This window comes from Odocoileus virginianus, chromosome 33 (genome assembly GCF_023699985.2).
Source record: "Odocoileus virginianus isolate 20LAN1187 ecotype Illinois chromosome 33, Ovbor_1.2, whole genome shotgun sequence".
NCBI lineage: Eukaryota > Metazoa > Chordata > Mammalia > Artiodactyla > Cervidae > Odocoileus > Odocoileus virginianus.
The window spans coordinates 2,727,721-2,749,297 of record NC_069706.1 but is presented as its reverse complement, the minus strand read 5'-3'; the positions used below and the strand labels follow the sequence as shown (position 1 = coordinate 2,749,297).

The window sequence follows — 21,577 nt, the reverse complement described above, 5'->3', positions numbered from 1 at the left end:
GGATCTTAGTTCCTCAACCAGGGACTAAACCCTTACCTTCTGCATTGGAAGGCGAAGTTTAACTACTGCACTGCCAGGGAAGTCCATCCTCTCCTTTCTTTTTAAAAAGCAACTGCTTAATCACATCCTAATGTAGTAGTAGGACAGTACCCCCTTTAGCAGGCAAAGAGCTAACAAGCTAAGCTTGTACTTCTTAGTCTCCTTTGCAGCAAGATGAAACCATATGCCAAAGTTTTTACCAGTGAACAACAGTGGAAGTGATGTGAGCAACTTACGTTCTCAAGCATGTCCTTAAGAGGAAATTGTTTAAATATTAATAACTGGTGATGCTAGGTGAAAAGTACATAGGTGTTTACTGCATTATTCTTTCAAATATTCAGAGGTTTGACATTTTTAAATTAAAAAGACGAGATTTTAAAAGAAAAATTGCTAGTTTAGGGCTTTCTTGGTAGTCCAATGGTTAAGAATCCGCCTGCCAATGCAGGGGACATGGGTTTGATCCCTGCTCAGGGAAGATCCCACATGCTGGCAGGGTAACTAAGCCCACGTGCTGCAGCTACTGAAGCCTGAGCACCCTAGAGGCCGTCCTCCACAACAAAAGAAGCCACCACAATAAGAAGCCCCCGCACCACAACCAGACAGAAGCCCCACTCGCCACAACTAGAGAAAGCCTGTGTGCAGCAACGAAGACCCAGCACAGCTAAAAATAAATATTTTTTTTTTAAAAGGAAAATTACTTATTTTCCTCATCCTTTCTCTTGCCTTCCATCAGGTTTTCATCAACAGAATGTGGAGGCAGTGGTAAGCCCTTTCAATTACACAGGAGAGACAAACCCTGCTGTCTTGTGGTCCAGCAGTATTAGCATCACCTGGCATACTTAAAATGCAGGCTCAAACCTTACGAGACCACAGGCAGGAAGGAGTATCTCCTGACTACAGGAACTGGCTCAGGGAAATCTGATTGGCAGTGAGCTCAACATGGATTGGTCCTCTAAGTCTCTGCCTTCCTGGTTTCTTTTTCTCCATTTTTGGTGTGTTTTGAGATATTTCTTCCACATTATCTAAGAGGCCACTGGCTTTAAGATGATCATTCTCTCCTTCAATTTAGTTACTGAATGTAAATTTAAAAACAAAATGTGCTTTTCAGTTCCAGATTCATTTAAAGCCATGATACACTGGGACTTCCCTAGTGGTCCAGTGGTTAAGACTTTGCCTTCGAAAATAAAGACAAAAAAAAAAAAAAAAAAAGAAGACTCTGCCTTCCAATGCAGGGGATGAGGCTTTGATCCCTGGTCGGGGAACTAACATATCACATGCTGTGGGGTAACTAAGCCCGAGAGCTGCAACTACTGAGTCCACACACTCTAGAGCCCAAGCTCCACAGCAAGAGAAGCTCCTTTGCACCCCAACTAGAGAAGTCCCTGCTCAATGCCCATGCACAAGCCAAAATAAATAAATGAATAAACAAATAAATAAAACTATGATGCATTCTCTTGGATCACAACCTTCCTGACGCCCAGGAAAACAACTGGGTTTCCAAAACCAGACTTTCCAGGTAGACCTCAAAAACATTTTTCCGGGATCCCAGAAACAGGTCATGAACAAGCCACTTCATGGCAAGCTCTACAGACAGTCAGCTTGTTGACCAGCATCTGCTTTGCCTGAGAGGACACTGGACTACCCTTGGAGCATTCCGAGGAGAGGAGAAAGGCTCCAGGAGACTGGTTTGAGGTGAAGTGGATTACTCTGACTCATGGTTCTGATGGGTTTATTAATATTTGCATGGATCATACAGAAATCCACTGTGTTTCTTCACACTAACAATGAAAGGGAGAGTAAAATAAAAAGTGTCTTTTGAAACTGCCAAAAAAAAAAATTTAGGAATAAACCTGACTAAGGAGGTAAAAGGCTTAGATGTTGAGAACTACAAAATAATGATAAAGGAAATTGAAGATTATTCAAATAAATGGAAAGAGATCCCATGCTCTTGGATTAGAAGAATTAAATGTTAAAATGCTCGGGCTACTCAAAGCAATCTATGGATTTAATGCAATCCCTATTTAATTAACTGTGATATTTTTCACAAAATTAGAAAAAATAATCCTAAAATTTATATGGAACCACAAAAGACCCACAATTACCAAAGCAACCCTGGGGGAAAAAACAAAGCTGGAGGCATAATCCTCCCAGCAACAGTAATCGCAACAGTGTAGTATTTGCACAAAAACAGACATATGGATCAATGGAACAGAACAGAAAGCTCAGAAATAAACTACATCAGCTCAGTTCAGTCACTCAGTCGTGTCCGACTCTTTGCGACCCCATGGACCACAGCACGCTAGGCCTCCCTGTCCATCACCAACTCCCAGAGTCCACCCAAATGCATGTCCATTGAGTTGGTGATGCCATCCAACCATCTCATCCTCTGTCGTCCCCTTCTCCTCCTGCCCTCAATCTTTCCTAGCATCAGGGTATTTTCAAATGAGTCAGCTCTTCGCATGAGGTGGCCAAAGTATTGGAGTTTCAGCTTCAACATCAGTCCTTCCAGTGAACACCCAGGGCTGGAAACTATGGTCAATTAATCTTCAACACGGGGGCAAGAATATACAATGCAGAAAAAACAGTCTTTTCAGCAAGTGGTATTGGGAAAGCTGGACAGCGGCATGTATATCAATGAAGTTAGAACACACCTTTACACTACACACAAAGATAAACTCAAAATGGCTTAAAGACTTAAATATAAGACATAACACCACAAAACTCCTAGAGGAGATCATAGGCAAAACATTCCCTGACATACATCGTAGCAATATTTTCTTAGGTCAATCTCCCAAGGCAATAGAAATAGAAGCAAAAATAAAAAACAAATGGGACCTAATTAAGCTTACATGTTTTTGCACAGCAAAGGAAACCATAAACAGAATGAAAAGACAACTAGGAGAAAATATTTTTAGATCATATGACTGACAAGGGCTTAATTTCAAAAAAATTTACAAACAGGGACTTCCCTGGTGGTCCAGTGACTAAGACTTCATGTTCCCAATGCAGGGGGCGCAGGTTCCATCCCTGGTCAGGGAACTAGATCCTGCATGCCACAACTGAAGACCCCACGTGCCACAGCTAAGTCCCAGCACAGCCTAAATAAATATACTTTTTTTAAATATACAAACAGCTCATACAACTCAACAACAAAAACAACCCAATCAAATGGGGAGAAGATCTAAACAGACATTTCTCCAAAGAAGACATACAGATGGCCAATAGGCACATGAAAAGATGTTCAGCTCTGCTAATTATTAGCGAAATGCAAATAAAAACTACGAAGTACAATCTCACACAGGTCAGAATGACCCTTATTAAAAAATCTACAAATAAAAAGCCAGAAATTGCACTTCTAGGCATATATCTAGAGAAAACCGTACTTTGACAAGATAACATGCACCCAAATGTTCTTTGCAGCACTATTTACAATTGCCAGGACATGAAAGCAACCTAAATGTTCATCAACAAAGGAATGGATAGAACTTCCCTAGTTGTCCAGTGGTTAAGAACTGGCCTGCCAATGCAGGGGACATGGTTTGATCCCTGGTCCGGGAAGATTCCACACTCCATGGAGCAGCTAAGCCCATGTGCCACAACTACTGAGCCTGCGAGCTGCAACTCGTGCCTGTGTGCTGCAACTACTGAAGCCCACGCCAACTGGAGCCCATGCTCTGCAACAAGAGAAGTCACTGCAATGAGAACCCCATGCTGTGTGACGAAGAGCAGACCCTGATCACTGCAACTAGAGAGAGCCTGTGCATAGGAAATGAAGACCCAGCACAACCAAAAGTAAATAAAAATAAATAAAATTTTAAAACCAGAGGAATGGATAAAGAAGATGTGTACCATACATATAATGGAATATTATTCAGTCATAAAAAGGAATGAAATTGGGCCATCTGTAGAGATGTGACTGGACCTAGAGATTGTCACACAGAGTGAAGTAAGTCAGAAAGAGACAAACAAATAGCATATATTAATGTATATATATAAAATCTAGAAAAATGGCACAGATTGTTGGGGTCCTTTAATGGACCGGAGGTACGGAGTCGACGATAAGAAAGTAAAAGAGAGAAAGAGAGAGAGAGACAAAAAAAGACCCGGGGACCTAAGCTCTAATGGAGCAAAGGTGCTTTAATGATTTTCCTATGAGTATATACAGGCTGCAGTACAAGAAACTTCTTTCGGGAATGATAAAGATCAGAAAACCAAACGTACAGCAACCGTTACCAAGGGAACAAGAAGTAATGTTAGTCACAAGGTCAGGAGACAATCCATATCTCAAGAAAGGGGAAGGGGACTAAGCAGTTTTGTCCTAAAGAGAATGTTTACTAAAGGAGACCCAAGCCTGCCTCACACAATGACCTCAGTCCCTGGGAGCAGCGTGCTGTTCCGCTTGAAGAGGGACTGAGGACTCATGAGAGACAGCATGTAGGAATCCTCCCGTCAAACATTCCCTGACAGATGATCTTATTTGCAAAACAGAGCATAGATGTAGAAAATAAATGTTTGAACACCAAGGGGGATGGGAGGTAGGATGAATTGGGAGATTGGGATTGCCATATATACACTATTGATACTGTGTATAAAATAGATAACTAATGAGAACACTGTATAGCTCAGGGAATTCTACTTAGTGCTCTGTGGGTGACCTAATGGGAAAGAAATCCAAAAAAGAGGGGGTATATGTATATATGTATAGCTGATTCACTTTGCTGTGCAGTAGAAACTAACACAACATTGTAAAGTAACCATACTCTAATAATAATTAAAAAAGAAAAGATACATGCAGCTCAATGTTCACTGCAGCACTGTTTACAATAGCCAAGACATGGACGCAACCTAAATGCCCATCGACAGACCAACAAGGACCTACTGTATAGCATAGGAAATTCTACTCAGTATTTTGTAATAACCTATATGGGTAAAGAACCTGAAAAAGAATCAATATATGTATAACTCAATCACTGTGATGTATATCTGAAATTAACACAACACTGTAAATCAACTAAGCTTCAACACAATTTTAAGTCTTGTAAATTGTCATTGTTCAGTCGCTAAGTCGTGTCCAACTCTTTGGACTGCAGCACGCCAGGCTTCCCTGTCCTTCACTCTGGAATTTGCTCAGATTCATGTCCACTGAATCAGTGATGCTATCTAACCACATCATCCTCTGCTGCCCCTTCTCCTTTTACCTTCGATCTGTCCAAGCATCAGGGTCTTCTCAAGTAAGCGGGTTGTTCACCTCAAGCAGTCAAATAACACATGTTGGAGAGGGTATGTAGAAGAGCAGAACCTCCTACGGATATTGGTAGGAATGTAAATTACGCAGCCACTATGCAGAACAATATGGAGGCTCCTTAGAACACTAAAAATAGAGTTGTCATATGATCCAGCAATCCTAGTCTTGGGCATATATTACCAAAGGAGAAAGGGAGTGGTGGAGAAATAAATTAAGAGTCTGGGATTAGCAAATACAAACTATATAAAATAGATAAACAACAAGGTCCTACTGTATACGACTGGGAAATATATTCAATATTCTGTAATAAACCACAATGAAAAGAGAAAAAATCCATAAAACAGATCTACATGGGCAAACAATCGCTCTAGGGAATTTCTGGTGGTCTAGTGACTGGAACTTGGTGATTTCTCTGGGTTCAATCCTTGGTCTGGGAACTAGGATTCCACAAGCTGGGTGGCGTGGTCAAAAAACAACTACCACCACCACCACAAAAAACCAACAAAGAAGCCCCCACAACTCTCTGGATACAAGTAAGTGTAAAGAAAATAAGACTTTATCACATTTGTATTGTAAAATAAGTGAAGGGGGAAAATCTGCATGGATCAAAGACAGTACAACCAGGAATCAAGTAAGTTGCTTCCCAAAAAAAATTCCTTTGGCTGAAAAATGATGCAAGTGTATACTTGGATGACAAAGGATGATACTGATTTCTGCAATTAAAACTGAGACAGAGTCACTTAGCCTGGACTAACAGGGTCACGACAGTATATTGGGAGGATCTGATTCTCCATTTTTCTGTCAGTGTACCCTGAGACTGGGCTTACCCATCAGACTCACAGAAGAGTGAGATTTAAACCAAATTCTAGCTTACTTTTTGATAGGTAAGAGTCACTGGAATGCTCTTACTCCTGCTCCAGACACCTCTTCTCTTAGTGCTCCTGGGAAACTAGATCGATAACCAGAAACGAGGTAAGCGGGTTATAAAAGGAAGGGAAACAGTCTTTAAAAAAAAAAAATTTCATTTAACCCAGAGACCCTGCTTTGGGAGTGTGGAGTCTCAACCACTGGACCACCAGGGAAGTCCCTCAATACATTTTTAATTATGATAGCATTTTATGCACAACTTGGTATCACATTTTTAAAATTGCATTGGAAACATTTCCCCATACTATCAAAAACTTATATATAGCATCTTAATTGGCTGCGATGTTTCCTCCTGCAAAAGAGGAAAACTACTTAGAAATTAGGTCATTTCCAATTTTTCTCTACTGTAATTCTTAAATGAACATCTTCATGTCTGCCCATCCATTTCCATTCATCTTTTTCCATTTCAACATATCTCCATGGCACTTACTGCCAGCTGTCTCCAATATCTGCTTCCTCCCTCTTTGTCACTGTAATAGAACTTGTGAGCTTTTTAGCTGGGTGTGGGCTGCCAGGGTACTGCTAGCTTCCTTGCCTCCTTTGAACTAGGTGTGGTTATGTGACCTCCCGACTAAGATCTAGAGACTGGAATGTGAACAGAAGAGATAGGTACATCCTCCCAAGAAAATATATTGAGACGTACTCAGAATTTTCTATTAAGATAATATCCGTGTTTTCGCAAACATCTTTGTAAACTGAAAACTTCTTTGAAACTGCCCTCTGAAGAGAGATATTCTGCGCTTTTTTCACCTGGGGAAGGCAAAGCTGTATTGATATACAGGCCAAAAGGTCACAAGCAATTAGTGCAGACCTGCGGAAGGAGCTCAATTTTCTAATACCAAACCCCTACACCACGGCATCCAGTGCCATTAAAGAGGAAATATGTAATGAAGCAGATCGATTGTGAAGTATTAGGTGGCCTACAATGACCCTCGAAGCAACCGGATGGCTCTACTGCCGCTTGAGGCCCGTTGTGGCTCTGAGCTCGATATGGGTCGGTTGGGCTGCATTCCCTGGGCACAATGCCCCTAGAATACTTTGGACATATCAGCAATCCCGCCTAGGCCGACCTGAACTCTGCCCACGCAGATGACACCCCACTTACATTCCACCCCCTCGCAGTCCACCCAAGACACAGGTCAAGACTAGAACCCGTACTCCTGGCCACTCAGAGACCTCACCCCGGCTCGACCGAAGTTTACGACCCATGGGACAATGCCGGCTGAACCCACATTTCAGTACCGATACTCTTCGGGTACCGGATTCTCCTCATCTACTTGCTCTCCTTCTTCCCCGAAAGATTACGCCCCTCCCTCCGCGGTCACTCTAACGTTCCACTTCCTCAGGTCGGCGGGTAGGGAGCGCACAGAGGAGACCCAGGTAGCGGAACCGGAAATGCTTAGGAAAACCGAGGGAAAACTATATCTCCCAGAATGCCCGGTGAGCAGCAGCTCTTCTGTTGAGGCTCCCGATTGGTGAATATTCAAAAAGACCTGCCCCCTCTGAGATCACGCTGGCCAATCACAGGGCAGAACTGCGGAAAAGCACTAGGGTGGACAGCGTCACGCGGCTTTCCGGGCGGGTCTAGCGTCAGGGAGCGTGGGAGTTTAGTTGTGGCTAGGCTCCTGGTCTCTAGTCTCAGCTGCGCGTCGCTTTTTGTTGCTTTTGACTGGGTAGTGGCAGGCTTCCTGAGATTTTTAGTCTCGGAGCCCTAGGTGGGGCCCGACCAGCCCGGGAGTCTGCCTTTTGGAGGCTGCGCCCGGGAGGAGTCATCGCCTCAGGTCTTACTTTTTTTTTTCGCCTCAGGTCTTTAAGTGTTCTGGGAAGTGAGGGGATGCGTGGAGGAGCTGGACGGCCGAATTGGCCCCTCCCAGGACTATTGTCTCCCCTTCCTTATCTGCCCCGAGGTCCCTGTGGCGACTGGAAGAAAGCACTACTACCACCCCACCCCACCCCCAATATAGCATCCACACTCCCTACAACCGAGGCCCAGTTGAGACCAAGTCCCTTCTGTTGGTCCAAGGTCCGGTCGCTCCTTTCTGGCCTCCTCCTGGCCTCTTGTACAAGAGGGTTAGGCATGCCTGTCGTGATGCGAGGGCTCCTGATCCCCTCGAACCTTTTCACCAAGCTGTCTTTGTTCCTACCAGGCAGAGAGAAGAAATGGCTAATCAGGATCGGTCTTTTAGAACCTCCCAACTAGGAACAGGGCCCATAGGAGACTACCTAAGAGTACCTCAGAGTATTTCTGGAGTGCTGCTCAAACTTAAAACAGTTTTCTAAGCTTCATTCCACACCTGTTGATTGAACAGAAACAAACAGAAACCTCAGGTGATTCTTAATCACACCAGAAATCTATAGATTTATAGAACTGGTGAACTTAGCGAAGGAGAAATACGTCTGGATATGACTGCGCTTAACAATGAGTGTCAGGAGGAAGGAGAGACCAGCAAAGGGAAAGATATTGGGAGAATTCTAGATCTGTGTTCGCTTTGTGATTCTTCCTGGGCTGCTCACTCATCTCCTTTCTCTTAGGGCAAGGGTCCCAGCTTCCAGAATCTAATGTCTAATGCCTGATGATCTGAGGTGGAGCTGATGTAATAATAGATGTAGGGTGCACAATAAATGTAACGTGCTTGAATTATCCCGAAATCCACCACCTCCCCATCACCCCACCTCTGGCCGTGGAAAAGCTGTCTCCCACGAAACCAGTCCCTGGGGCCAAAAAGAATGGGTAGCGCTGCCTTAGAGCAACCCTACTTAACTCCCTTGCTGAGAGTTGTTCCCTCTATTCTAACAGACTCTTCCAGAACTCAGAGTTTACCGTTTTGGTCCTTATACTACCGCTTCCAAAATTACAAATATTTTTACTCCCTTCTTCCTAAATCCTACCTCCAGCACTCAGAACCCACTCATAACCCCACCCCAGGGCTCAGATACCTTTTCCAACAAGCTCTTGCCTCTGATGTTTCTAGCTTTTCTCAGCATTCCCAGACAGAGTAAGGTAGTAGCTTTTTGGCTTGGCCTGAGATGGGCTGTCCTGTTGTTTCAGGGACCTGTGTTGTTTGAGGAGCTGGCTGTCTATTTTTCTCAAGAGGAGTGTGTGAGTCTGCACCCTGCGCAGAGGTCCCTCAGCAGAGAAGCGACACAGGAATGTTTTGAGGACAAGGCCTTGATTGGTAACACACTTGTTTTTCCTGCATTTTGGAACTTTCTAGGATTAGGATTGCATATCTCATCCACGTGTTGGTATGGGAGAATGGGCCTCTCCTTGAGTGATTTATGTGGAAATGACAATAACTTGAATGAGAGTGTGATTTTCAAAGGGTGAGATGAGTCTTAGGCAAAAATCGGTAATTCCCTGGTGGTCCAGTGATTAGCACTACCCAGGTGGAAAACTAAAATCTGGCAAGCCGAAGGGTGTGGCCAAAAAAGGCAAAAATTCTATTACAGTGACTATGGTTTTGCATAAGACATGGCAGTACCTAGTAATCATTCCAAATATTTGTTATGGTCAATTCATAATTTTACTTGTGAAATTCCATTAGTATGGGTTACTATTATTTGCTAAAGTTGGAAATTGCTTTAATCTTACGGAAATGGTGTGCCTTTCTCACTAAGAGGAGCTATAAGTAGAAATGTTCCCATGGCTGAGTAGATTTTATCCTTGACTAAGGTTGACTCAGAGAAGGCAATGGCACCCCACTCCAGTACTCTTGCCTGGAAAATCCCAGGGACAGGGGAGCCTGATGGGCTGCTGTCTATGGGGTCCCGAAGAATCGGACACGACTGAGCGACTTCACTTTCACTTTTCACTTTCATGCATTGGAGAAGGAAATGGCAACCCACTCCAGTGTTCTTGCCTGGAGAATCCCAGGGATGGGGGAACCTGGTGGGCTGCCGTCTATGGGGTTGCACAGAGTCGGACACTATTGACCCGATTTAGCAGCAGCAGCAGCAGGGTTGACTATTTGAACTTTCCCATAACTCACATTTTATATTTTCTACTTCTTTCTTCATTATGTTGTTTTCCTCTAACTTCTTGAACATGTGAAGCACATTTATAATAGCTCTTTAAATGTTCTTTCTACTAGTTTTGTCATCTGTCATCTCTGGGTCTGCTTTTGTTGATTGATTTTGCTTCTAGTTACGGGTCATATTTTTCTGCTTCTTTCCATGCCCAGTAATTTTTGATTGGATGTTGGAAATTGTGAGTTTTATGTTGTTGTATGCTGGTTTTTGTTGTTTTTTTGGAAATAGTTTTCAGACTTTGGTATGGTGTGCTAATTTAAGTTACTTGGAATCAATATGATCCTTTCAAGGCTTGCTTTTTGTTCTGTTAGGGTGTGTTCAGAGCAATCTTTAATCTAGGGCTGATTTGGCCTCCTGCAAAGGCAATATGGATACTGCCTGATGTTTTGTGTGGCAGGGACTGTCTCCACTTTGGAACATGAACTACTGAAGTGTTTCGTGAACTCTGGAGATTGCTCTTTCTATTCCTTTTTGGTGGTTCTTTCCTGGGCCTGGGGTTGTTTCCTCACATGTATGTAGAGATTAATATGCAGCCAGAGTCTTAAGGAGACCCATCTAGATGCCCAGAGCTCACTGCCTGGACATCAGTCCGCTTCTCTGGTATTTTTCTATCACATTCTAGCTGCGTTGACTTTCCTGAATTTGGTCTTCTTGAATCAGCAAAACCACTGAGAACTGGCTTTCCACACACTGCCCTGCAGCCCATAAACCCTTTCAAAGCAGCGAGCTGGGGCAATCGTAGGGCTGTTGCTTTGGAAGGAAAAGAAAATCCCTTTTGGATTGACATATTGGCTTGATAAATAATGAATATTTGGGAGAACACTAAAAAGGAATGATTTTTTTCTTTCTGGCAGACCTGAGTTTTGTCAGCCATGCTACAACTTCCTGGTCCTCTGTGTAACTATCAATAGTTTGTTCTTCCCCCAGTACTACTTGAGGGTGTTTATATTTTGTTTTGTTTTTATCAGCAGAAGATGATAAGATTGAGATTAATCAGCAGCTATATCTAGAATCTATGGGACTTGAAGAGCTTGCCCTAGAAAAATGTTCCCTTGCTGTGCCCCTCATTGATTACCCAGAAAAGTCCTCTGAGCATGGAGCTGGAAACTTTGAAAGGAAAACTCCTGCTTGCACGAAAAGGTTCAGAAGCCTTTTAGTTACCATTGAAAACCATACCCCGTTGATAGAACTAGCTCAAAGTTTAGGAACCAGAGCACTTCCTGAAATTCTTCCATTTCCCAAAGAAGGAACCAAAAAGTCATACAAGTGTCCTGAATGTGATCAAAGCTTCAGTCATAGTTCATACCTCGTTTTGCATCAGAAAGCACATGCAGGAAAGAAAAAGTGTAAATGTGATGACTACAGGAAGATTTTCAATCACAGATCCAACCTGAGAGCTCACAAGATAATCCACACTGGCGAGAAGCCATATAAGTGTGCACAGTGCGGTGGCAGCTTCTGCCAGCCCTTGCACCTGTCTCAGCACAGGAAGGCTCACCTGAAGGAGAAAATCCACAGGTGTGGCATATGTGGAAGGGGGTTCACGAGGCTCCAGGGACTGTCACAGCATCAGAAAACCCACACTGCCACAAAAGCCAGCGATAAATATGTCGGTCAGAAAACAAATCTGGCTTTGCCTGAGGAAAAGCACGGGTCAGCCACCCAGCAGCCGTGCAGTCCCGGCAGGAACTGCTTTGGGCAGCCCTCATACCCCTGCCCGGGAGAGGCCACAAGGACAGTCTGAACACTACAGCAATTGGGGGGAAATTTTGCTTTCCTTCTCAAAATTCAAACCTAAAGTGTCCTGAGTGTTCGAAGACCTTTCTTTCTACCTCTGAGTTTATCTCTCATCAGAGCACTCAGTGGGGAAAAGCCCCATAAACCCAAAACATGCACAGAAAGTTTTATTTTGGACTCAGAGCTTGCATGCCACCAGAAGAGTCACACCGGAGAGAAGTAAAATGTACCAGGAGTGGGAGAAATTTCAGGTTGAAAACACATCTTACCCTCCATCAGTGAACCCATTCACAAAACCCTGTGTAAATACAGCAAGTTTTCATTAATGTTTGTGTTTCTCAGTATCTGTACTGAAACCTGGGGCACAATTACCCTTTATGTGCCAGGCACTGTACTAAGCACTGTACACACATTCCATGTAATATACCATTTAATTTTCACCACAGCCTTGATTTAGACACCACGGTTTCTGTTTTATAACCAAGGAAGCATAGTCAATGTCACAGCCCCTGAAGGAGGGCAGAAGTCTAACTCAGTTACTATCCAGATTCTATTTGTATGAACCAAAGAATGATAAACAATTTCTAACTCTTGTTTAGTCTGCACACTCAATACTTTATCATTTAATTTACTCTTAAGAATAAATCTGACAGAAAAGGACTATCCTCACTTCATAAAAGGCAAGTAGAGCCCACAGAGGGTAAAAGCAGTACCTTGCCCATACACAAAAATAGCAAATACTGAAGCCAGCATTTAACCTTGCACCTCTCAGCCACATTGTGTTGTAAGTTGCGTTTGCACCACATGTTAAAACTGCAGGCAGCTGGGGACTGAGGCAGGCGGGTGAGGAGGCCCATCGTGCCGGCTGCCCTGTGCACACGCTTCCCTCCCTTAGCACTTCATCCCAAGCCTGACTGACATGTATGGTTACAAAGCAACAGAGAGACTCCCCAGGACTTCAGGTTCAAACCCTGTCCCTATAATCAGAGATCACAGACTACAGAGTACAGCCTTTAAGGTTTTAGTTGACTTTTGGTTTTTAAAAATGTTTTCTTCCTCATATCTAAAGATACATATAAAAATTGTTTAATTAAAATACCTGAAAATACAGGTCTCTGGATACTGCTGTTACATATAAATACTGGAGCAAAATATTGTTAAATGGAATGGTGGTTAAAGAACCAGAGGCTCTGAGCCCAAGGAGTTGAAGGAGGCGGTGAGTGTCCATCAGTGAGACCCATGCTGGTTTTATGATGATGGCTTTTTTACCTTTCTGTTTACAGTGTTAACTGACAGATTCCACAAATGGTCATTAACTCAGAGATATAATTAGCCTACCATGTTAGTGTTTTTTTTTCCTACCATGTTAGTTTTAATGAATGTTTGGATGAAAGTTAAGGATGAAAAACTAAGTGCAGAAGTTTATTGCTAGGAACGATTGGTTCACAACATTTTGCAGTATGGTTGTTGACACCTACAGAGTGAAAACTTTGTACTGAGAAAATCAACCATTGAACAAATGTCATGGGTTTTGTTATTGATGTAGTGATGGAAATGTGTGTCAAACAAGTCCTTAATGTGATTGCTAGAATATCAGGTCTGTAACAGTCATCACTGATGAAAACAGCATTATTCCAATAACATTCAGTTATGTCAACATTTGATGTTTTGTAATTAAAGAAACTGTGGAATTTGTTATTCTTGAAGCAGTTGGTTGAACTAAAAAATAATTTTGTTTACAGCTTTACTGCAGTAGGTAATAGTCTATTCACATCTCCCCATTTAACAGAAAATTATTAACGCAGTAATTCAGGGAGTTAAAACTAAAAACAAGTGAAGTTTCACCACAAATGACATTCTGAGTCTAACTCTTGCAGTTCTGTATAATTAAATAGCACTGTTCTGATGACTACAACATGTTGTGTAACGATACTGCAGATTTTGCTCAAAGTAATTACCAATTTACTACATATGTGTGCTAAGCGGGTTTTTGAAATTGTTCATTAAACTTGTTATGTCTATAGGATTTCAGTTGGAAAGTGTTGATGCTTGGACCATCTGTTTAAAAAATAACTAAATGATCTTCATTAGAAGTGTGTATATCCATTGTTTCGGTTTTTTTTTCCATTTATTTTTATTAGTTGGAGGCTAATTACATCATTACAGTAGTTTTTGTCATACATTGAAATGAATTAGCCATGGATTTACATGTGTTCCTCATCCTGGTCCCCCCTCCCACCTCCCTCTCCACCTGATCCCTCTGGGTCTTCCCAGTGCACCAGGCCCGAGCACTTGTCTCATGCATCCAACCTGGGCTGGTGATATGTTTCACCCTAGATAATATACATGTTTCAATGCTGTTCTCTTGAAACATCCCACCCTTGCCTTCTCCCAGAGTCCACAAGTCTGTTCTATACATCTGAGTCTCTTTTTCTGTTTTGCATATGGGGTTATCGTTACCGTCTTTCTAAATTCCATATATATGTGTTAGTATACTGTAATGGTCTTTATCTTTCTGGCTTACTTCGCTCTGTATAATGGGCTCCAGTTTCATCCATCTCATTAGAACTGATTCAAATGAATTCTTTTTAATGGCTGAGTAATATTCCATGGTGTATATGTACCACAGCTTCCTCATCCATTCGTCTGCTGATGGGCATCTGGGTTGCTTCCATGTCCTGGCTATTATAAACAGTGCTGCGATGAACATTGGGGTACACGTGTCTCTTTCAGATCTGGTTTCCTTGGTGTGTATGCCCAGAAGTGGGATTGCTGGGTCATATGGCAGTTCTATTTCCAGCTTTTTAAGAAATCTCCACACTGTTTTCCATAGTGGCTGTACTAATTTGCATTCCCACCAACAGTGTAAGAGGGTTCCCTTTTCTCCACACCCTCTCCAGCATTTATTGCTTGTAGACTTTTGGATAGCAGCCATCCTGACTGGCATATTTGCAGGTTGAGAAAGCTGTTGATCTGATATGAAGATGACTTGATATTTGATATCCATCCTTTCAGGGCCCATCTGACTGCAGGTGTTCTTATTTTTTACATCTTTCCTTGTGTTAGTCTGAGGAGGGTGGGGAAATGACATACATATATATTTATATAAATCTGAGAATATGCTGCAACCTCTAGTTCATTTGGACCCCTTAGAAGTATGTTTGTTGGAGGCACTTGTGCTGTTTAATATTTTGACTTTTACAGTTTTTGGTGTGTTCTCATCAGTGCAGGCTCTCACTGGGCAGTGACTATCTGATGTGCCAATTTGACATCTAATAAATGTTTTTTGTTTTTTAATGAACGTTAGCAATAAGGTGAACTTTAATTTTAAAAATATTTCTTTACACTTCCGTAGTTATAGATGGCAATGAGATGAATTTTGAAGACTGGCGGGATTGTGGTTTGCAGGGGGTTAACGAATGACTTCCGGCCATTTAATGATGGAGATAAAACGGAAGTCAGAGGAAAATTCCTGAGCTACTCCAGGATACTGCATTAGAAGTCAACTTCCTTTGCAGTTTCTGCTCCACGGCGGCAGCAGCTCCGGCCCCGCAGGCCAGCGAAGACCCGCGTGGGCCTCCACCTGGAGCAAGGATTAGAGGCGAGACTCGCGAAGTGGGGCTTGCACATGGGTTTGCGCGGCCTCGGAACAATCTTGCGGCCTTTGACCCGAGCCGTGCAGGCCGGTGGAAATACCAACGAGGCGAGACGCGCTAGAGCGGCCCACAGGCTGGGAACCGGAAATCGTGCGCTTACTTCCGGCGCTCTCTTTGGGCGGTGCAATCGCGCTTCTAGAGGAGCCACTCGGAGAAGGCAATGAAAGGCACCCCGCTCCAGTACTCTTGCCTGGAGAATCCCATGGACGGAGGAGCCTGGTAGGCTGCAGTCCATGGGGTCGCTAAGAGTCGGACACGACTGAGCGACTTCACTTTCGCTTTCATGTGCTGGAGAAGAAAATTACAACGCACTCCAGTGTTCTTGACTGGAGAATCCCAGCCACTGGGGAGCCTGGTGGGCTGCCGTCTCTGAGGTCGTGCAGAGTCGGACACGACTGAAGCGACTTAGCAGCAGCAGCAGAGCAGCCAAAGTGCGGGGAGCTGCGGACTCAGTGGGCGCTCCGCCTGGCTCCTGACCAACCCGCACTACTCCGGGAGAGGAGACCTCTGCAGGGGCTGGGCGGCCGGGTGAGAGTGTTTGCCGAGGTTCATGGTGCCCAGGCACCAGCGAGAGGGTTAGGTGGGTGTGACTGTCCGTGACCTCCCACCCTGGATCTCGCACGACTAGGCGCCCACTGCCCCGGGGACGGGAGAAGGACCCCGACGCCACCTCCCTGGTGGCCCTAACCCCGATTTGCCAACGCGGAGTTACGGGCTCGCCCTGCCTGTTTGAGTTGTCAAAAGGCATACTTGGACCTCAGTTTCCCTAGGTATGGTGTCTCCTGCCAGCTAAGGAGTGTTGCTGCCTTTCTAGTGCTACAAATCTTGAGTGTTTAGCCAGGGTAGTCACTGACTGAACAAGCTCTGAAAGGAATTCAGGGCGGAGATCAGGAATTGGGCACTCTGCTGTGGGAAAACTGGCAGAACAAACCTTCAGATAGTTAAGGTATTTTTAGGAGAAAATTCTATGAATCCAAATTCTTATATCTTACCACACTTGGAAAAACACTAAAAACATAAAGATATTTGTTCCTTTTGAATAACACTACCTTCTAAGAAGGGGTGTGCTGCATACGCTTGTGTTAAAATCACATATATTGTGACCTCACCCCTAATTTCTTCAGAACAGTTTCTCAGAGCTGAGAGGCTCTTTCCCCAGCTGTAGACACTGAATAAACTTGATTCACAACTTTTAAGCTGTGTGTTGTTTTAAAAGTTGACACTTCTTTCTAGAATTAGTGCCAGTCTTGCATGAGTTGTGTGTGCTCCCAGCTGATTTCTAACATGCTTCTGGTTTGAATGTATCCTGGGATGACCTGCATGCATGGTTCCCTGCTTCCATGACTACAAATACCTCCCTTTATGTCTAGCCCCAATTTTTCCTGTGTCCTGCACCCTAAATACCTATATTCAACTGCCAATAAGAGATCTTCCTTTGGGGTCTCTCAGGCATCAAAACACATGCCCAGTGGAATACTACTCTGCCATAAAAACGAAATGATGCCATTTGCAGCAACATGGATGGACCTAGAGATTGGCATACTAAGTGAAGTAAGTCAGAGAAAGACAAATATATATTACTCATATGTGGAATCTAATTTTTTACAAAATGATACAAATGAACTTATTTAGAAAACACTCACAGATGTAAAAAATAAACTTATGGTTACCAAAGGGGAAAGTTTGTGGGGGGATAAATCAGGAGCTTGGGATGCGCATACACACATTACTATATATAAAATAGGTAACCAACAAGGACCAACTGTATAGGACAGAGAACTCTACTCAATATTCCATGAAAATCTATTTGAGAAGAGAATCTGAAAAAGAATGAATATATGCAGGTGTATAACTGAATCACTTTGCTGTACACTTGAAACTAACACCACATTGTTAATCAACTATACGCCAATAAAATTTTTTAAAAAGTCAAAAAAACCCAGATATCCAAAACCAAACTCAGGATTCAGAATTTTCTCCTCCAGTACCTGGCGCCACGTGCATACAATTGCTCATGCTACCAACACATACTCCTTCCTTTGTGCCTTAAACTTTCAGTCATCAAATCCTTTGTGAATTCTACCTCAAACCTGTCTCTCAAATCTAACTTCTTCTGTATCCACCCTTATCCAACAGCACTGGCCTGGACTGACAGGAAGGCAAGGACAGGGTTTTGATGTTGTGGGGTTGACTGTAGCCAGATGCTGCAGATTAGCACAAGTCCAGAGATGATGGACACTCAGGAGATTACTGCAACAGAGTGAGTGAAAGATGAGAGCCTGAAGGAGGGGTCATGGGAATGAGGAAGTGGTGTGGCTTCGAGAAAGATTGAGGAGGAAAAAGTGATGATTTGGTGGAGTGAGAGCAGGGAGTCAGAGATGACTCCGAAGTTTCTGGTTTGGGTGACTCGGTGATTGGTGGCTTTGTGGAGAGAAAGCTTGCCTCTCATGAGTTTACAGTTTCTCTAAGCTTTCTAGGAAATGCGATTGAGAAGAGGTATGTTATGCTATGAGGGAGGTTGCTCCTGGCCAGCAAGATGAACTGACAGCTAAACACTGACTTGACATCATGATTGAGGCTCTGGAAAGGGCACAGGGTCCTAATAGAGAACTCTGCAAAGGTCTTAGCTAATGTGTCAGCTGACTCCATGTATAGTAAGCTTTTCCTGCTCACTTGTACTGTTTCTGGTGAAAAACAGCCAGAAATGGGAGAACCCAGATGTCCAAGCACACCTTACAGAGAGACTAGGTTCAGTCCCAGCTGGTATGCGGATACCCCTTGAGCCATAGATGGTTGCAAACTCCGATGCCCTGGAATCGCATTTCCCAGAACTGAAGAGCCTCCTGATAAAAGATACCACCTGGGGGCAGGAATCCAACCTGCAAGCCCACCATCCTGGTCCTGAGAGGCTCCTGTCAGTGCATTAGGCCCCTCTGCCAGGATAAGGCAAGAGGGCCAGAGAGGCTCTTAGTCACCTCTGGAGACTCTGCCATCAGTGGTTAAGGCCAGAGATGCCCACCCAGGAGCAGATGCTGGAGCTCCTGGAGCTGGAGCATTCTGGCCCATCCTAAGAGATCCACCCGGGGTTCAGTGTCACACCCAGAGGGTGACAACAGGCAGCAACCTGGATGGAGGATTGGCAGTGACAGCCCAGGAACCAGGATGCTGGGTGAGAAGGGCCAGAGACCCAGAGAGTGAACACAAGGTGGGTGATAAACTCTCCTTGGGATGTTACACTTCCGCTTTCTCTTCCCTGGGGATCCTGTCTCCCAGGCCTCCAACAAGAATCTACACCACTGAGCTGAGGGTCACCTTTATTTTGGTCAAAGAAAGAACCAAATTTTTGAGGTTTGATGGGCAGCTCAGAGTAGACCTGAAAAGAAAACTAGGGAGCATTCTCTTTACACCCTCATTTTACTGATAAGGCAACTGAGGCGCAAGCATCACAGAACTCAGTAAGTGGCTGCCTGCAGCACTGGAAATGGACCCTGGCTCTTCAGGCTCCCCCAGTGCTGATCTCATTGTCCCAGGCTGTCTCCTGGTCAAGTTCAACTGCAGCAACATGTGTGTGATTAGCTAACTCCCTGTGAAGAAGCAACTTTTGTGTCTCTCAAAGACATGGATCTGGTTGTACAATTTTGTGGCTATAATTTTTTTAAAAACCCACTGAACTTTGTACTTTAAAGGGATGAATTTGGGACTTCCCTGTGGTCCAGTGGCTACGACTCCATGCTCCCAAAGGAGGGGGTCCAGGTTCAAACCCTGGTCAGGGAACTAGATACCACATGTTGCAACTAAGAGTTCGCATGCTGCAATGAAGATTCAAGATGCCGCATGCTACAACTAAGACCCAGTGATGCCAAATAAGTAAATAAAATATTTTCAAAAAAGGATGAAGTTATGGTATATAAATTATATCTCAATTGAAAAAATTATCTTTGAAGTAAAAAAAAATTTGAAATAAGTATTTTACAGCTGCAGTAAAATATTTAAATGTAATATACAAAATAATGTATCAGAGACATAAAAATAATTTATGCTATCAGCATAAACATGACATATCTTTTTGTATTTTTGTGCAGATCTGATAGTAAAGCTGATTTTGCCTTTTCTGTGCAGAGTATCTTGTAAGAAGAGCTATTAGAACCATTAGCATTTGAAACGACTGATCTATGTGCATTGCAATTTTCTCAATAGTATGCAACCAAACTAAAAATTAAATAAATCGGATGTTAAGAATGCAGTTCCCAAAAGGATTTTAAAAAATACTGAAAAGACATGTGCCCTGGTTTAGGCACTATTTCCTTGAGTAAAACCCACCTGTTGCAAAGGGAAAAGTGTCTTATAGTTTCAAAGGACTGAGCATAGGAGAGTTTTCCCTGGGGTTTGGGGCAAGGCTACAGACTGAGCGGGAAATCAAGATGAAAGAGGAGCAGGTGCATGAATATGCTGTGGGGGAGCACTTCCCACTCAGCTCCTCAGCAGACTCAGGGTGAACAGTCCTTTGGGATCTAACTAGTTGCCCCCACCACCTCCGCCCACCCCTTACTCTTTATTCTTATTTTTTTTAACGTTTATTTTTATTTATTTTGGCTGCACCCGGTCTTAGTGGCATGCAGGATCTGGTTCCTTGACCAGGGATCCAACCCAGGCCCCCTGCATTGGGAGCCTGAAGTCTTAATCACTGGATCACCAGGGGAGCCCCGCTGCCCCCTTAACTCTTTAGAAGCAAACTTCTCCATCAGAATTTTCTCCTTAGCTCCAATTTCTCCCTCTGAGGGCATGCGTCTGACTTCTGGTGTGATCCTTGACCTCCGATTCTCACAATCCTGGATCAGAGAGGACTCTTGTTGTCTCTTCCAACATACAGCCTGTTTCCCAGGAGACTGCCCTGCTCAGTGTGGACACAGGGAGGCATGTGTTCTGGAGGCGTCTGGGTCACTGAGGCACCCTGAAGATACACTGTGCTGGTGGACTTCTTCCATGCATTCAGGAGTTCAGATGGACAGATATTTATGGAGCCTTCCTATGGGTCTGTAACATGAGCCCCCTCCTCCCTGGTCCTCTGCACCGGCCCATCCCCTTGCCAGGGTATTCACAGAAGCAACCAGGACTCCAGGTGCAAAAGCCTGAGTGGCTGAAATCCAGCTCTTAGAACTTAAAGCAACTAGGATGCCCCTCCAAATAAAATGTTGCACCTTATGATGAGTTCCCCTGTCCATAACAAGAGGTGAGATGACAGCTCATCAGGGTGTGGAAGAAGAAACTATGCAACAGGCAGTTAGGAGAATCTTGGTTTTTCCTCCAGTAAAATGCTGTGATTTTTGAAAAGGTTTGTAAAGAGGAATATGGGACAGTTGATCACCTCCCACTTTTTCTGTTGGTCAGTTCAGCCAGGGGCAGCCATGCCCACTGGTCCACACTGCCATAGTGGCTGAACCAGACCTCAGAGCCACCCTGAGGGGTCCAGATCTCTTAATGGGTGAGGCATCTATGCCCATGGAGACTTTTGCCTTCGAGTGCAGGGGCATCCACCACGATTGAGGCAAATACCTCGGATCCTCTAATTTAAACTTCATAAAGTTGAAGAAACAGGTTTGAAAGGGGAACTAAAGCTGGGGTTGAATCTAGGTCTGCCCAAAGCCAAATTTCATATACACTAGGTGCTGTGATCTGAATGTCTGTGTTTCCCCTAATTCCTATGCTGAAAACCTAACCCTCAACATGATGGTCTTAGGAGGTAGGTCATGAGGATGGAGCCCTTATGAATGGGATTAGTGCCCTCAAGAGATCCCACAGAACTCCCTCAGCCTTTCCACCACAAGGAGACACAGCAAGAGGACAGCCCACCTACGAACCAAAAGGTAAAATAAACACCTTAAAACTCTTCTTCTGAACACTGTCTTTAGCCCAGACAGCCCCATTTCATATGCATCTCTCGGCA

At 43.8% G+C, this 21,577-nt stretch overlaps 1 protein-coding gene and 1 long non-coding RNA gene across 2 annotated transcripts; one reads left to right on the top strand and one right to left on the bottom strand.

Moving 5' to 3' along the window:
* Window positions 1-6,368: 6,368 nt before the first annotated feature.
* On the bottom strand, window positions 6,369-8,115 carry LOC139032777 (uncharacterized). Its single transcript, XR_011485379.1, has 2 exons — window positions 7,393-8,115; window positions 6,369-6,503 (listed from the first exon to the last, which is right to left on the bottom strand). It is a non-coding gene; the product is annotated as an uncharacterized lncRNA (long non-coding RNA).
* An 823-nt stretch (window positions 8,116-8,938) lies between these two features.
* Window positions 8,939-12,190, top strand: ZNF597 (zinc finger protein 597). The gene is made up of 2 exons (XM_070461102.1): window positions 8,939-8,942; window positions 11,179-12,190. The coding sequence occupies exons 1-2, from the start codon at window positions 8,939-8,941 to the stop codon at window positions 11,982-11,984; spliced, it is 810 nt and encodes a 269-aa protein (XP_070317203.1). The 3' UTR covers window positions 11,985-12,190.
* Window positions 12,191-21,577: the final 9,387 nt, after the last annotated feature.